General features: G+C 37.3%; 1 protein-coding gene across 7 annotated transcripts in view; it reads right to left on the bottom strand.

The window, feature by feature from the left end:
* Positions 1 to 18805, bottom strand: part of IL1RAP (interleukin 1 receptor accessory protein) — a 134330-nt gene that overhangs the window by 12185 nt on the left and 103340 nt on the right. For 5 of the 7 annotated variants that reach the window (XR_014301726.1, XR_014301727.1, XR_014301728.1 and 2 more), the window contains exons 7-10: positions 16930 to 17056; positions 14241 to 14389; positions 4479 to 4622; positions 2984 to 3127 (exon numbers count right to left, since the gene is read on the bottom strand). Coding sequence is in view for 4 of the 7 variants with exons in the window: in XM_082694772.1 (XP_082550898.1) it covers positions 2984 to 3127; positions 4479 to 4622; positions 14241 to 14389; positions 16930 to 17056 (564 nt within the window). In the remaining 3 variants the exon portion in view is untranslated. Of the gene's footprint in view, positions 1 to 637; positions 1202 to 2983; positions 3128 to 4478; positions 4623 to 14240; positions 14390 to 16929; positions 17057 to 18805 lie in introns of those variants that run through there. The other 2 variants (XM_082694774.1, XM_082694775.1) reach the window with 2 other exon arrangements.

The following is an 18805-nucleotide window of genomic DNA, read 5'->3' as shown; positions in this document are numbered from 1 at the left end:
CCAAGAACTCCCCAAAAGCCTGGGGCTTGAGTGTAGTGTAGGGAAGTGTAGGAAACTTAGGGTAACAGCCTGGGAATAGGGATGAAACTTTTACCAAGAACATTTGCAACGACGTAATCCTTGGACCCACTTACTCTGTCAAATAAATGCCACACTCCTCCAAGATACTGAAAACTGTATGCACATATTTAACCCCCCCAAAAAATTCCAAACAGGCATGAAGCCAAGTATACTTCTATAACCCTGGTCCTCAAAATCATTATGAGAAATAGATGGGTTGAACAGCTATCAATTTTCTCAAACCACGTGGCACGCTGCAGCCCAGCCAAATCAGCTCTTAAGCCCCTTCTCCCCCAAAATACCCATGTATTTACTCTCTCATGCCAGTGGCTATTCAAGAAGATAATCATTATAAAGGCAAAATCATGGAAATTCATTTCTCACTAACAGAGGAAAGCAAGAGTAGGAACATTCATTTTCTGAAAGTCCCTCTCTGCTGCCGGACTCCTACCTGACTCAGACTGGTATCACTATGTCCTTAGAATAGGAACTTAAAAAAAAAAAAATCTAGCCAACTGAATGGCATTTTGGCTGGCATCACATTCTCAGCTCAGCTTTCGATTCTGCTCTCTGTTCTAGAGCCTAAATTATTTCCTACATCTTTCTCCTTAAACTCCTCTCATTACTATGAAGACACGTGTTTCAGTAGGCTGCTAGCTGATATGTCTGCCTTCACTAACAGGCAAATGCTTTCCTCAGGTCAGAAAAGAAGAAGAAGAAACAGAGAAAATGGAAATTCAGTGTAATTTTATTCTGTTGTCATGGGCACTGGTTAGTTCCCATCACCAAATTCTTGGAAATAATCCATCTCCTCAAGGCTGCTTATCCAGGACGGTATAATCTTTTACCTGGGATTCCAACAGAAGCCAATTCCAGGGAATGCACTAGTGCTGTGGAAAGCTATTTCATGGCTTACAGTACTCCTCAAAGCAGTCGTTCTGCTCCTCCCTCTTCACAGGTACAGAGGCAAAGGGGAAAGACTTGCAATTAAAATTCCATGTGCAGCCTGGAGGAGAATCCAGGAATCAGTAATCACCTGCTCCATGCAGTACTGCTGGAGGCCAACCACGTGTGAGCATGCACAGAGGCCCAGAGGCAAAGAGGGACGAAGAGCAGCAGGGAGAAGGCAGATCACAAGGATCTACCATCAGAAGCAAGATGCAAGAGTAATTACGTAGAACTTGAATTCTTCAAAGCATTATCAACCCCTTTTGGAGGGTCATTGTTGTTATACCTTTTGTCTTTCTCTAAACTTCACACTGTACTAAGTATTTGTCGAGTGGCAGAATGAACGAGTAAATGGATGAATAAGTGACTTAGGATTTTAAGTCTTAAAGTGAATGGAATTTGTCCCTTAACTTGTATAATCATGTCACCATTTCCGGGCAAAATAATACTGTGAGAGACAGCCACTGTAGAACACTAACATGATGGACTTCTAGGTAATGGCTGAGGAGATAAAATAAGTGGTCCGGCTAATTCAGAATGAGAATAAACGTTTAAGTCTATTTTATATCTCCATTATCCATATAACATTTTTAGAACATCTGAAATGATGAACACAAAAAGGATTGGAGGGGAGGAAAATTAGTTTGTTTTGCTGAGGATTAAACACATTACATGCATTTCAACAGCACAAAGTTTAACAGTGAGTATAGGAATGCTATTATGTATTTATTAAAACAGAGTGAAATGGAACATCACTTTGTATATTACCGGGTGGACTTAAAAATTTGAGATGCCAAAGAGCCAATTAAAGCAGAAAAGGATTGGGAGGGAGACAAACCATAAGTGACTCTTAATCTCACAAAACAAACTGAGGGTTGCTGGGGGGAGGGGGTTTGGGAGAAGGGGGTGGGATTATGGACATTGGGGAGGGTATGTGCTTTGGTGAGTGCTGTGAAGTGTGTAAACCTGGTGATTCACAGACCTGTACCCCTGGGGATAAAAATATATGTTTATAAAAAATAAAAAATTAAAAAAAAATTTGAGATGCACTTTTATTGCTGAAAACATTCAGCAACTCAAGTTTCTAGAATATACTGGCTTTTTTAAAATTTTAAACTACATCTCAAATGCATGAGCTGGTAGAAACGAAACAGACCCAAGAAAAGGGGGGATTTAAATAGCATTGGCTTGCTAGAAAATAAAAGTGAGGAAAAGGAAATTAGCAAATGTCACAGGGAAATAATCTAATTATTATCAATGAGTACTATCAAGAAAGATGCCATGCATTCTCTTCACAAACTCATTCTTAGTAAAAGCAAGTAAACCTCAGTCTTTGTATTAAGTGTTGTTTAAACTCAATGTTTGCGCCCCCCCCCAAAAAAAACACAAGGGAAATTAATGCAGGTTAGCTTAAACTTTCTAAAAATCTAAATGTGTGTAAGCAGAACACTTATTTTTTTAAAATTTTTTTTAAAGATCTAATTTATTTGTCAGAGAGAGAGAGGGAGAGAGAGTGAGCACAGGCAGACAGAATGGCAGGCAGAGGCAGAGGGAGAAGCAGGCTCCCCACCGAGCAAGGAGCCCGATGTGGGACTCGATCCCAGGACGCTGGGATCATGACCTGAGCCGAAGGCAGCTGCTCAACCAGCTGAGCCACCCAGGCGTCCCTAAGCAGAACATTTAAAACTGAGGCATTTTATAGAGTCCTAATCCACCGTGCACCTACACTTTTCTGTCTTGGAGTTCTTAAAGCTTACAAGGGGAACTATTCTAGTACCATAAATGGCACCTCAATCATCTATAACTCACAAGTTAATTTCATTCCTAAAGAAGTCTCCATTACATCAAACACCTGAACATTCAGTATTCAATGATGCCAACACAGAACCCGACCATGACTCTCACACATGACCCCAAACTAAGGATTCCCTTTGCATGAAGGGTGGCATCACCTGTACTCATGAGAAATACCTACTTCCCCCAGGCAGACTGTCACGGTCAAAGATGCACAGCTTGTATCCAAATTCATTCTCCAAGACACCACGGAGGGTCAGTAACACAAACTCCTCTTCCTCAGCATTTCTTGCATAAGATACATAAATATCATATTCCTTCCCATCTAGCAAAAGGAAGAGAGATCCAATATATATTAGAAAAATTTCCTAATTGTACTGCATTTTTTCTTGAATTGAACTTGTGCATATTAGACATTTTCAACTTTCTTACATGTATGAATTATCTGACAGATTCCAGTGTGATTTCCCACTTGTGACAGGTCTCCAGGCAAAATGACTATTTTAAGGTGTAATTGCAAATTTTATCTGATATGTCTTCTACTCTCACATCACTAAGTTTTGTTTTTATAGTGGAGAATTAATGAGGTTTGGCTCATTCAACTATGAATTAACATAATCAGGACACAAATAGTCAATCATAAATGTTGGCAATTAATACCATACAGAGAATTTATGGTTCCCACCCTAGTTTGTCACTACTAATACATTAGAATTATAAATGGAGAAAAACTTTTAGAAAGGCTCTAAATTATTTATACCTGAAAATAACTGCAATTAAAAATAGACTCAGATTCCATAAACCCATCTTTCCCAAAGGTGCCTAATTATAAACATTACTCTCGGTAAAAATATAGGTTCTTTGTCTCTTCCACAAACTGACGGGCTAAAAATCTTTATGGGAGGAGTCGAAGAATCAGTATGTTTAATTGTTCCTTCCTTGTCACCAGGCAAATTTACACTCGTACCGTGCTTCCAAAACTTCAATGTGCCCTTTAATCACTTGGGAATCATGTCAAAATGTAGATTCCTGACTCAGAACACAGGCATTAGGCTTAAGATTCTCCTTTTAACAAGCTCCCATGTGATGTCGACGTTGCTGGTGCCTGGACTACTCTTTAAGTACAAAGAGTGTGGACCTGCACTGTCCAGTTACAGCAAACACAGCTACACGTAGCGCTCGGACGCTTGCAATGCAGCTGGTCTGAATGGAGATGGGCTTTCAGTTTAAAATACAACACAGGCTAAATTGTGAGATTTTGAGTACCAAAAAAACAAGACTAAAATATCGCCATTAGCTTTTAAATATGCATGATATGCTAAGATCATAATATGTCAAATACATTGGGTTAAATAAGATATATGATTAAAGTAAATTTCACTTTGTTTTTACTTTTCTTACTATGACCACTAGAAAATTTTAAATTATATAAGTATATATAAATTTTATAAAAATAAATTTTAAATTATATTGCTATTTGGATAGGCTAATCTAGACTAAACAAATATTGAACCAAGAAAGCAAAATAATATATATTAGAAGAATTTTTAATAGTAAGGGTTGAAACCAAAGATAGTTTGATTAAATCTCCCAGTTATTCTAGCTTTTATTGAGGCAACATGTTTTCTGAAAATGACCGTAGAAGAAGGTATTTAGATCAAGCTTTTGTTACTCACCTAAAATGGTTTCATCTGTTCCAAAATGAGCCCGGTAAAATAAGACCATTTCCAGCCAGTAAACGTGGTAAACAACAATGAGAATCACTACCAGCAGGACTGTGGCTCCAAAACCACATGCTAATTCCACTGTGTATCTTGGAGCTATCAATGGAGCAAACAAAAAAACAATTGATTTCTACATGGTGATCACAGTGATCTATCATCCTGCAAATAGCCGGGTAAGCCAGGCAGCTGAGCCATGAACCTGACTTATATGTGTGAAAAGCAGAGATAACATGATAGGCTTTAAGCATTATGTTTTAATGCCAGACTGTGTCATATTTATCTTTTCGTTTTCAGCACCTGATATTGGTGTTTTAAACTACTTGATGACTTGAATAGACTTTAATGTTATATAAATACAAATTAATGGCATATAAATGGTATTATAAATGGTATATATATATATGTATATATATATGGTATATTAATGGTATTTTCCAATACCAGCATTGGAAAGAATTTAGAAGGTCATCTCATTCAACTCATGATCTGACACACGAATTTCCATAAATTATTTTTGAAAAGTGTTATTTCATCTCCCATGTGTCCATCTTTTGGGATGGAATCCTTACTACTACTACCCAGACCAGACCATGATTCAGATGGAAATTTAATTCTTAGAGCCTTTGGATTGAGTGAAAATCTTAATGTGCTTCCATTAGTCTTAATTCCATCCTCTCGTCAGTGCCATATGGAAAAAAAAAATTAATTACCCTTTTTATAAATTTGGAAAAAAGCCTCAAAAATCTTATTTTCATTGGATAGAAACAGAGGGTATCCACCAAATGCTGAGTATGCTTAGGTCTGAAAGTAAGCTTACACTTCTAGGACACACTTTCTGAAAATTAACTTGCAATATCCAGGTATGGACAGATTCCCATGTTATCTGCTTACTTTTATATGACAGATATTTTAGAAATTTCTTTGGAACTATCATAAATAGAATGAGGTACTTCCTGACTTCCAAAAACTAGAAAAGTTTTAACTCAGTCCTGTAAACAAGGTCTGTCATGACCAAACCACCAACCACCCTACTGTCTCATTTATCAGTACCTTTCCCTCAAAAACGTGAGGAAGATTTTGCTTCGTATCTTTGTTCACGCTGTGAATTCTGGGGAAAATAGTTCTTTCTCTTTCTTTAGTTTTCAAGTCCATGCTCATACGTCATTATTTTGTGTAAGCTTTCCTAGAATAAAATTACTTTTGCAACCTGACATCTGCCTGACAGAAATTCCTACTCTTCTCATTGTCTATAATTCTATTATACAGTATTTGTTTTATATTGTAATTTGTCTACAAGCCTGCTGCTCCATTCTCTCTCACTCTCTCACTCCTCACTAAACTGTGATTTATATTCTTCTGGGGAAGCCTATGTCTCCTTCATCTATCCTACCACTAGAATACATAGGATCTCAATGAATGTTTCCAGATATAACATCATCTACTTCAGAAACATTGAAATCTTTTACTACTATGTATCAACAACTTCATTTGGTTGCTTTATTAGCTTGTGATAATGAAGTCTAAGTGTTTGAAGAAGGAAGAGAATATTTGGGTCTGAAGCAGGAGTGGTTTAAATTATGTAATAGTTGTTGACAATTACTTATTGACAATTACTTATTAACATCTATTATTTCACAGAAGCTGCTGGGGATACAAGAGTAGATCAGACCAAAGGGGTTTCTGCCCAGTTAGGGTTAATATTCTAATGCAAGGAAATAAATAATAGGACAACGAATTCTAGGTAGTGATCAATGCTATAAAGGAAATAAAGCAAGGTAATGTGATGGGGAGTACTGAGAGGCTTGGCTGGGGCAGAAGAGATATATGGGTTCAGGTAATGAGAAAAGGCTTTTTGATCACCTGAGCATTGTGTTAAGTGCTTGCCAAGGTGAAGCACAGAGGAATTTAGTTCAAAGCTGGGATTGTTATCCCTGCTCTCTGACTCCAAAGTCCAGAGATCTTTGCAGAGCTCTGCTATGGAGTTTAATTATAGATCAAATACTAGTGGAAAAAAATCCCTTGTAAAACAGGTATGTATCCTACGGGGAAAATGGTAAGCAGCCTGGAGCTGAGCCTGAAGTTCCTAGAGTTTCAAGTTCATTATCCTCAACTCCGATGCTAATCCTATCTCAGAGATAGACTGGAACTCAGCAATGCGGAATTATTACCAGGTATTCTCACGCTCATTCCATGAATAATGGTGTTTAAAATAAGAAAACTCCACCACCGAATGTCAAAAGCTATCTCAGTGCAATTGTTGAGAATTTAGTAAGATCATTTTGGGTAGCTGGCATGAAAACTGCTGCGTCCTCGGTATTTCTGAGCACATGTTATGTTAACAGTACCCTGGGGTAATTCCCACTGTCATCTTCATTATTTGCTCAGTTATTTTGGCTCCTTCTGGCTGGACATTTTGTAATAGGGAGGGGGGGAAAAAGAGGTTGGTGGATGCACTTACCTGAAACGGATATAAGAAAAAATATCAATAGATATCTTGCCTAATGACCAAGAGATCAATTACTCTCATAAATTTCCCTCTGTAACATTCATTCTACTCCTGCCTGTTTTATTTTTAGTGTGGATTTTTACTTTGGTTTTGGGTCATTTCATGACATGTGTCATATTTACAGATTGTATTTTGTGGGGGCCATCTTGATGATATCCAGAAGTTCCTAGACTGTTTAACTAATTGAACTCTTGAGATAAATAATCCCCAAGCCTGAATTTCTAAATGGCTTGAATCACATGCAGAAAATGTTCAAAAAAGCTTTTTTTTTTTTTTGTAAGTGTTCTCAGATGTACTTTTTTTTCCTTTTTTTTTTTTTGGATTTTTTATTTTTTATAAACATAGATTTTTATCCCCAGGGGTACAGGTCTGTGAATCACCAGGTTTACACACTTCACAGCACTCACCAAAGCACATACCCTCCCCAATGTCCATAATCCCACCCCCTTCTCCCAAACCCCCTCCCCCCAGCAACCCTCAGTTTGTTTTGTGAGATTAAGAGTCACTTATGGTTTGTCTCCCTCCCAATCCCATCTTGTTTCATTTATTCTTCTCCTACCCACTTAAGCCCCCATGTTGCATCACCACTTCCTCATATCAGGGAGATCATATGATAGTTGTCTTTCTCTGCTTGACTTATTTCGCTAAGTATGATACGCTCTAGTTCCATCCATGTTGTCGCAAATGGCAAGCTTTGCTGGCTTGCAGGGAAAGGATGACCCTCAGCCCACATTTTCTGTCTGCCCCAGCCAGAACCTCTGTTGTTTTGGCATACAGATTTTACTCTGATGCAATCCCAAACCAAAGGGTTTCCAATCAGGAAGGGGTGATGCAATTTGACCAAATTGCACTCCTAAACTGCTTTGCTCTTCGAACTCACATATAATTGACTTAGGATAGAGCCAATTTTTGCCACTTGCTCTGCTGTTATTCCCTGGATCAGAATTTCCTCCACTCCTTTTGCAGTTCAACGGTAGTAACAGGTGCCAAGATCCACGTTTCCAGCTAACCACTCTGAGTTAAACCAGTCCAGGACCTTAGCTCCAGTCTTTTTCCCTGTTTCAAGTTATCAGTCTCCAATATTCTTTCTCCTTGGGAACTTAACTTATTTTCTTTCTCTTCGTGAGTCGGGACCTTGCTATCTACTGAGGCTCTGAGCTTCACACCAGCTGCTTGGACTTCCAAGTATCTCCTGCCACAGAACCTGTGTCTATTCTTCACTAAATTGCTGAGACTTTTAATCTGGGGAACCACGTAATGACCATTTCTCTGAATTACAAACAATTAGAATGCTTTATTTAGATGATGGTAAACCAGAAACCTATCCCTGAATTAACCAGCAGACCTGCTTTGTTTGACTATCATAGTATTTTAAAATGTGTGCATTTTACCCTTCAGTTTCTGGCCTTAGAGAAGGAATGGATATGGGAGTGGCTTTCTCTCCGTAGTATTTACAGTGCCCTTTTCCTAAGGTGGACCGCGCTGGTAGTTGTTCTGTGTGTGATCCATGTGAGAAAGGACACCAAAAAGTTGAGCCCCACCATGACCCTGGTTTTTTGTCTAAAGTCACTTTCAGACTATGGCAGAGAACAGAGAAAACCACAGGTACAGTCATCATGGTCAGGTAAGTACTCAGAAATCACACTTGAGAACTACGGAGTTGGGCTGAGTTCACAGGGCTGGGTAAAGAGAGAAAAACATTGTGTGGAAAAAGTGCTCTATAAATCTCCAAGGGTGATCTCAAATCTTTGGAAAAATATAAAGCTCTGCATAGGTTGGATGACACTTGATAAGATCAAGCAAAGAACAGGTGCCAGTCAAAGAAAAACTACCAGGGAAGGAACAGCTGCCAGGAAACTGGGAGCTGAACAGCTCAAGGTGCACATGCTGGGTTGGAGGACACTAAAGTTAAGACCTGAGTAAAGACACTTTGGGTAGCTCCCATGTGTTAGTAGACAGCCCAGATAGTCTAGATATGTCCAATCTAGCCTTGGAGAAAAGGCTATTTTTCAGATGTCCTCTAGCAATAGGAAGCAGAACACTTCAAAAAAGCAAGCTGTTAAGCCAGCAAAATAACTACCTGTGAGGACAAAACAATACTCACTTTCAAAAATCAGACACTCAATAATGCAACATACATAATGTCCAGCATATGTTAAAAAAAAAAAAAAAAGACAAGAAAAAGCAAAACAAAACAAAACAAAACAAAAAAACCACCCATAATGAGAAGAAAAATCAGCCAACAAAAACGAATCAGAGGGGCACCTGGACAGCTCTATCAGCTAAGTGTCTGACTCTTGGCTTTGACTAAGATCATGATCTCAGGGTCCTAAGATGGAGCCCCACCTTGGGTTCTGCTCTCAGTAGTGAGTCTGCCTAAGATTCTCTCTCTCTTCTGCCCCTCCCCACCCTGCTTGCATGCTCTCTCTCTCTCAAATAAATAAATCAATCTTAAAAAAAAAATCTAAATTGACAAAGATGATGGAACTAGTAGATAAGCGCTTTAAAATGAGTATTATAAATATTCCTGTTGAATTAAAAAAGAAGATGATGGACATCATTAAGAGCAAATAGGAAATATCAATAAGGATGTTTTTTGGAGAAATGGAAATCCAAAAACTGAAAAATACAATTCTGAAATTAAAATTGCTGCAGACTAAACATCAAAAAAGAAATTATTAGTGGAAAGCTAGAAACTACCTAAACTGAAACACAGGAACAAAGAAAGAATGAAATGAAAATGAGCACCTCAGTGGCCTGTAGAACATCCTTGAGTGATTGATACTAAATTTAATGGGATTACTAGAAGAAAAGGAAAGAATTAATGAATGAATGAATGAGAAAAACATATCTGAAGAAGTAACTGCTGAAGTTTTTTCAAACTAAATGAAAAATATAATAAACCCATGGAAACAAGAAGTTTAAGGAAACCTAAGTAAGATATAGTCAAATGAAACCATGCCAAAAATTTGAGAAATTTCAACAGATACTCATACACACACACACACACGAGAATTATTAAATAATTCTCTACACAAACCAAAAATAGATTAATCTCTCATTTAGATAAAAGTCAGCTTTGAAAAACCTATAATTAACATCATATTTAATATATAAAAACTGAACGCATATCTTTTAAGATAGGGAACAATGCAAGTGAAGCTGCTCTGATTTCTACTGATCATGGAACTGGGAGGTCCAAGAGAGTAAAAGAGGCAGAAAAAAGAAATCAAAGGCATAACATTTGAAAAGGAAGGAGGAAAAGTATGCTTATATATGGTGACACAATCAAGTGTATAGAAAATGCTAAGGAACCTAACAAAATAAGCAAAAACCCTATTTAAGCAGTAAATTTAGAAAAAGTTAAAAGACCCAGATCAAAACATAAAAATCAACTAATTCATTTCTAGTTATGATCAATGAGCAATTGAAAAGTGGAATTCAAAAAATACCACTACAATAGCAACAAAAATAAAATACTTAGGAATAAATTTTACATGTGTAAGCCTGTATAAATAAAACCAGAAAAAAAAGGAGCTGAGTAAAATCAATGAAAATTAAGTAAATTGAGAGATATATCATGTTCATGGATTGGAAAATTCAATATCATTAAGATTTCAATTCTCCCCAAATTGGTTTATAAATTTAATATGATCCAATCTAAGCCCAGCAGACTCATGTAGAAATTGACAAGCCAATACTAAAATCTATATGAAAGGATAATATGGTCTTCAGAATATTTAGATTAATCTTTGAAAAGAAAAAAGGAGGAAGACAATAGTTTCTGACTTCATGACTTACTTTAAAGCTATTAGTCAAGGTAAAGTAGTATTGGACTAATGACAAACAGATTGATAGAACAGAATAGGGAACGGAGAAATAGACCCGCACTCATACAGTTAATTTTTTAGGCTAAGCTGTCAAAACAATTCAATAAAAAAGGGAGAGATTTTTCAATATGAGGTTAGAACAACTGATTTCTATATGGAAAACAAAAATAAAGCAAAAACCTAAACCTTAATCCATACTTCACAGTGTAAACAAAAATGTTGAAATGAATCATAGGCCTAAGTATAAAAAAAAAAAAGAAATCAAGATTTTAAAAATCAAAGATTGCTAATACAGGATTTAGAAAGTATAAACCATAATAGAAGAATTGATAAAATGGACTTCATCAATGTTTTAAAATTCTGCTCATCAAAATAAAAAATAATAATAATAAAATAAAATAAAATAGGGCGCCTGAGTGGCTCAGTGGGTTAAGCCGCTGCCTTCGGCTCAGGTCATGATCTCAGGGTCCTGGGATCGAGTCCCGCATCGGGCTCTCTGCTCAGCAGGGAGCCTGCTTCCCTTCCTCTCTCTCTGCCTACTTGTGATCTCTCTCTGTCAAATAAATAAATAAAATCTTTAAAAAAAAAATAAATAAAAATAAAATAAAATAAAATAAAATAAAATAAAATAAAATAAAATTCTGTACAATGGTGAAAATTTTCACAAAGTCATATATCTGACATATATATATTAACAAGCAAACCAAGAACAAAATGGGCTGAAGATTTTAATAGATACTCCATAAAGGAAGAACTATTGTCAGAATGTCCATAAAACAGTACTTAACATCATTAGTATCTGAAAATGCAAATTTAAAAAATATAGCATGATACTAGTACCCATTTACTACAATGGCTAAAATTGAAAAGTCTGACAACTCCAAAAGTTGGTAAGGATGTAGAGCACCTGGAATTTATATACATTGCTAGAGGAAGTAGAAAATGGTACAACCTCTTTTGAAATAGGTTTGGCAGTTTCTCATGAAGTTCAACACACCTTGCCTTAGTCCCTACCTCTCTCCTATTATAAAATCACCGCATGTTTAACACACTTACATTAGCTGCCTCTCCTTTCATACTTTGCTTTAACCGACTAGATGAAATTGCGCTGTCCAAAGACCTAGCCCAGTAAATTCTTCTTATTCTGAGCCCTTCCTGTCAATTTTTTGATGAAAGACGTAGAATGCTTTGTCAATAAATCCAGAGAAGGACTCATACATAGAACGTATGAATGTGAACTCAGATTATCACCTCTGAATCCCAGCATTACCTGGCCCAGAATAGGAGCCAAGTAACAAACCCACAACACTTCTGGTACCACAGGATGTACACAGCCCAAGCTGGATTCTACATAATACTGATGTAATTTCAGCAGAGATCAGCCAATCTAGTGGATGCACCTGTCATTTCACATTCCTGACACCATTCACACTCAACCATTCAGAGCATGGCCCAGTGAGAAAGGGAGCTACTCACATACTCTGGCAGACTTCTGCATCACTCCAAGAACAAACACGATTTTAGTTGATTGTTTAATCATATCTATCTGATAATAAGTAATTAATTTATGTCATCCTCCATAATTGTTTCCCAGAACACATGTTTCAAAAAATGACTCCCACAAAATGCCCCATACTTCAAGAATCAAATATATTTGGAAAAAAAAAACAAACAAACCACTCTGCCTCCTATGTTCCAGTCCCCTCAGATATTCACACCAACTGTTAATAGTGTGAAAGACTCCAAGGGGCCCTTGACTAAAATAACTTGATTGGTTTTGTTTAACGTAGCCTTTAATGATACTTTATTTACTGTCAAAGCCTTTGTCAAATAACACCTGTGAAAAGTTTGTGGAAATAATAAGTAGACTTAATATTTGTTGAGCACTTAATATACATGTATATAGGACAGTAATTGTGCTGAGTACCTTAAAACAATCTCATGAGTCAGTGGTATCATTTGCCTACTTTAAATATAAAGAACTTGAAGCTCAGAGAGGTTAAGTGTTTTTTTTTCAAGATCACAGAGCTAGGATGTACCGAAACCAGGATTCCAGCACAGGCCATCTGAGTCTAGAGTACAAATAATGAACTACAGTACTATAAAGAGTCCTAGTAGTGTTCTTACGAACTAATTTGGGAAACTTCCTTATATTATTCAGTTGAGTCTCACTGCTTGACACTGGCTTCTGAGGGGCAGAAGTGATGAACACTTCAGAACCAATCCAATAAGACTTCCTAAGTGGCATATAGACTTCAGTACTTTGCTTATTACTTTCTAAATTGTAATGAAATGTTAAAGTGAAGCCTGTTTTTGCATCAGCTTTAAAAAAAAGGGGGGGTGTTAAATTCCACTGCAAAATGTAATACCTATGAGTATTTTTTTTTTTTGCTTTTGTTTTTGCTTTTTTTTTTTTGGTATGAATATTACAGGCTCTCGCTGACACAAGGATCCAAAATGATTCTGAATGACATGACTACATGTGTGATAAATCATCATTATCTTTCTCTAGGTCATTGAAACACATTCTTGAAGGGAGTGATCGTCTGGGGTTCTGTGTTAGGTGAGAGACCCAAAGATAATTTTAGACACAGTCTGTTTCAGTAGTAACAGCTCACACAAGAGAGCTTTATCACTTTTTATTTCATAAAAAAATTAGTAATATCAACATAGAAATCCTTTTACATTAAGTCATAGTTTAAATAATTTTCATATTAGCAATTGTGGCTAGTGGTATGTTATAAATCTGTTTGAATACTGATACATAGTATTTAAAATGATCATTTGAAAATTATATTTTCGAGAAGAAATATTTCATATTTTCCTTAACTACTTAAAAATAATTAGATGGCTGCTATTTATAAAGTTTCATTATTATAGATAATGCTTCTAAGAATAGCAATGGGTACATAATTCTCTTTCTGTTATTTGTTCAGGAAGAATTCCAAAAGTATTAAGTCATATGGTATGGTCATTTTTATGACCCTCGAACTCTGCCATCAATGATTTCTAAAAGGGTCTTTACAATCTACCAATTATATGGGATTCTACCAGCTTTATTATATCTTTGGTAGCTTTAAATATTTTCTTTATTTTTCATTTTTCATGACTGGACTGATATAAAATTGTGCCTTATTTTCATAATCGTATGGCTTTTGGGGGCCACATTTGTGTACTAAGTTACTAAAAGTATAAGAAACAATATTTTGAGTGTCTTCACATAGATGGAAACTATCCCTCAAGATTTTTTCAATTCACCTTTGATTCATTACTATGTGCCAGATGTGCTCGCTGCTGGAGCACTGTCTTCTGATTTTCCTTATCACCACACTGTTACACTTGGAGTTCACAGATTCATCTGCTGAGGGCATCCATTACCTTTCTGTTTCACCTTGGCTGCTTTGTCAACCTCCCCTTTGGCATTTCTAGCATGACAGACATAGTTGCGCTTGAGATCCTCAGCAGTAACTTTTTTGATGTTCAAAATCTGAGTCCTCGTTTCATCTTCGGTTTGGGTCAAACTTATACTAGAAATAGGGGAAAGAAAATCAAAGCATGAGTGATACCACAGGGCCATGTTCTGGGAATGAGTCAGATAAGGAGACAACCACAGGGCCCCCAAGTGAGGGCAGCCAGAACATCCATGAGCTGTGTTGCCTGAGAGCCAATGGTTACAAAGGGAGGATAGCTTCTAGATTCCAGTGCCATTCTTTACCTTCTATAGCACACACAATCCCGGCATCTAGATCAAATCCCAGTGCTGGCAACATACAGCAGATCTCTCTTCAGAATAAAATGTCTCCTTCCCTCAAACTTCTGAGGCAGTATTCTGTATCAGTGTAGAGAGATGCTTCTGAGGCCATATCCATCTGGGTTTTCATCCAAGCTTTGCCACTTACTGGCTATATATTTTCATTTACCTATATATTTCATTTACCTATATATTTTGGGTACAGTAACTAATCTTTTCAAGTCTTGAGTTCCTCCTTTGAAAGACAGGTAAGTAGCAATGCCTACGCAGTACGTCACATGTTTTGACTCACTTAAGCACTCTGACGACTGAGTACATCAACGTGTAAGTATTAGAACAGTGCTTAATACATATTCATATAGGCTATTACTACCATCCTCAGCAATAGTTCATTCATTTCAGGGATTCCCAAAGCTTGGGTTTTGAACCTAGAATACAAATAAAGAATAGAAAAGAGAAAAGAGAGTAGATAATAAAAAGGATGAAACTCCATGGGTTAAATCTTAACATATAAAAAGAAGAGACTTCTTGAAGCAAGTATGCTTTATGAAAATACATCCAAATCTCAGCATGTCAGAGATCAAGTGCTTTGGGTCCAAGACCAAGATTTAAAATCCCCTGGAACTACTTGTTCCAAAGAGAAAACAAAATCTCCTATAGCTGACATCCAGGTCCTCCTTCCAGTGAGGCAGACCGTCGGTCATGAGAACTTGGTCAAGGGCTGTGATAGGTTTAGCCTTAACTGAACTGCACCGTTCCACTCCGGGCACTGAGCTGTGTTGCAGCAGCAGTGAGGACGGACAGCATGACTTTCATTATCATTCATTCGGTATTATGAGGATAGGAACCACAATATTCAGAAATCCTGAAGGGATCAATAACTCTCCCTTTGTGCCTTCAGCCACATCTTTCATCTATTCCTTCTGCAAAAACTGCTCCAGTTTCAGGAGGCTCCTTCTGTGCCTTTGAATATGTGCTGCTTCTCTAAACTCCAGCCATCACACAGGAGGTTCCTTTTACCAGGAACATTCTTTCTATTTCTTTACCTAGTTTATTTCTATTCATCCTTCAAATCTTTATTTAGGTACTGTACCATCTGAGAAGCACTGCCTAATCCCCTAACACTGACGGGAATCTTCAACTCAAGCTTCCGATAACATCCAATATTCTCCAGGCACTGCATTTATCACGAAATATTGAAATTTCTGCTCTATCACTCTTATTCTGATAAAATCGACTCCGTTAGGGACGAAGTATCTTGCATAGCACTTAGTGTAAAGCAGACATCTTATAACCTCTGCACAAAGTCTGAGTTTACTACCAGGAATGACCTAGCTTTTGAATCCCACAAGTTCAAGTAGCTAAAGATCCATTTGTATATCATGTTAAGGCTCCCGTCTTAGAACCACTTTGTCAAGTAGTTGGTCGGCTGCTGCTTTTTATTTACTATCGCCGTGAACCAATTGTCTTGCAGTTGTGTACTTCACTTACAAAAGGATCTTTTATCTTCAAAGACCCATATTTTCCTCCTTGTCGACCTAACACCCTTCAAAAAAAGTTACATTTATTTAGAAATAAAATGACCCAGCTTGTTATTTTAAGAGTGGGCTATATTACCATCTCATCCACTTAAAAAACAAATAAATAAAATTTAAAGAACGTGAATGTATTTAGTCAATATATCAACGTGACATTGTTATGTGAGTTAAGAACGAGGAGGAAGATAGCAAGACAAGATAAATAACACAGTTTATCTGAGGCATAAATACAGAGGTCTGGACTCCAGACTGGAGAAAGAAAAGAACAGGGCCACGCCAAGAGCTTTCATGTAATCAGAGCCTTGTATTGTGGCCTCTCATCCATGTGCGCTATGCATCACATCTACTTTTTTTTTTTTTAAGATTTTATTTATTTATTTGATAGAGAGAGATACAGTGAGAGAGGGAACGAGAGAGTCAACGCAAGCAGGGGGAGTGTGAGAGGGAGAAGCAGACTCCCCACTGAGCAGGGAGCGCAATGCGGGGCTCAATCCCAGGACCTTGGGATCATGACCTGAGCCCAAGGCAAACACTTAACGACTGAGCCTCCCAGGCATCCCGCATCCCATCTACTTTCAAGGGGGAATCATGAATGTGTGACCATCAGAAGATATCTGGGTCTTGAATTGCAAGTCCAGGGATCCTACTTTGGGAATCTTGCAGATTTTGGGTAATGATGCACCAAAGTCAGAGTTTTTACTTTCAATGATCAGTATACACCAGAAGGCATTCAACTGAGGGATAAGCATTGATCACCCCTTGTCTGAGCCAATGGTACCTTTCATTAACAGTTACATCAATATTGGTGTCGTCTGGCTTTTTTCCATCAATGGTCCACCAAACCTCATTGCGAGCATCCTTCAGGAAAGTAAAATAGACTGTACAGGGGATGAGCAGCTCCTCTCCTAAAAAAACAAGTTAACCCATCAGTGTGTAACCTTCACAAGGCTATACTGGTTTCACTCTGTGACTAATCAGAAGCTATAAAAGTGTACTTAAAACTCTACTTCTGAGTAAGTTTCAAGTGGCCTACCATAGTACCGTACCATACCTCATTGCAAAATAAACAAACCAAGAAAAGAAATATAGCAGTTTTATGCAAACTTTCCAGAATGGCCATCTTTTTTATACAATCCTTATATGCTGTACCACAGTATTTGTTCAAAGAGGCTCTGACAACATCCTTTTTAGCCTGAAACTTCCATGGACTACCCCTAACCTTTGTTATTTCCCTCACGAACAGTGACTAAGGAGAGATTCTCCAGACCTTTGGTGCTTAGCCCAGAAAATATGGGGCAGTGCCAGCACTTAGGAGCAGGCCACATCTTGAAATGCTCAGGTTGTCAGGATGTGGTCAATAAGTTTAAAGACAATTTACATATAAATGTGTGTGTGTGTGTGTGTGTGTGTGTGTGTGTATACATATATAACAAAAATTTACATCTTTATAAATACTAGCATTCATAAATAACAAATCTATGTTCTCTTCCTGAGATGGAACATGAGGTTCCATCTGGAGGCTCTCCAGGCAGAAAATGATAATAACAAGAAGAGCAGCAGCACCCTCACTAAGAACTTCACATACTCACGGTGCTAAGTGTTTATACTTACTAGCGGCCTTATACAATTTTAACAAAATATTATGGGGTATTTTTTTAATTCATGTTTTATAGATGTGAAAACTGACGCTTCAAGATGTTAGCTGCTCTCCCTAGATGAAACTTTTAAGAGGCAGAGCAGAGTTTGACCGAGACTGACTTCCATTCCAGGTTACCCAGGACAGCTCTGTTCTATGCTTGCTTTCTTAGTTAGTTCTTGATATCAACTGCTTTCACTCTCAAAAAGTGTGCAGGTTGAGATGACAAATTATATTGTCATCCAAATTTGAAAGCAAGTTTGTCTCAATGAGTGGTCCTACCCCACCCCCTCTTCTAATGCATGATTCTTATGTTTTCCCTTTTGGTTTCTATGTTAATATGCAAGAAGATAACATGAACATAGAGTCTGTAACCATATGACAGGTAGACTAGATCATTAGTAAGGGTTTACCCAGATAGCAGGAAGAATGTTCACTTTACTGTACAAAACTGTACAAATGAATTCTAGGAAATTTGGTCCATTTGGAGTTGGCAGACCCCTTTGGTTTTTTTTTTGTTGTTGTTGTTGTTTTGTTTTTAACAGGCAGCTTGCTATTTGAAACCTTATCTTAGTTTTAGGAGGGCATCATTGTGTTCTACCTGCATTTGATCACAACCTCTGTTATCTTTAGTACAATTTTAAAAATATGTTCTTTTATACCTTTCATTGGGTTTGGAGAGAGTTTATTGTAAAGGATACAATATGGAAAATTTTAAAATTTTCTATGGTTTTCAGTTTAACCGTGGGAGGTTTTAAGCCAGAAGAATAACACACGATGGCTTATTCGGTCAGTTGCAAATAATTTTTGTCCAGAATGGAAAATTATGAAAACTAAAAAAACCTCCTTTTTTTAAAGGAGACCCAGATAGCCATAGGGAACACCCCATAGCATTCTAATCAGGGCATACTAGTTCTACCAGCTGTTAACCTGTTAAACTCACAGTCTCGCCTCCAAGCTCCAACTCTTGCCTCTCTGGTGAAGCAGAAGCTTAAAGGATATCCTGTGCTCACATCTC

This window comes from Mustela nivalis (assembly GCF_964662115.1).
Source record: "Mustela nivalis genome assembly, chromosome: 1".
Taxonomy (NCBI): domain Eukaryota; kingdom Metazoa; phylum Chordata; class Mammalia; order Carnivora; family Mustelidae; genus Mustela; species Mustela nivalis.
The sequence above is the reverse complement of the archived record's forward strand: the minus strand, read 5'-3'. Positions and strand labels throughout refer to the sequence as shown.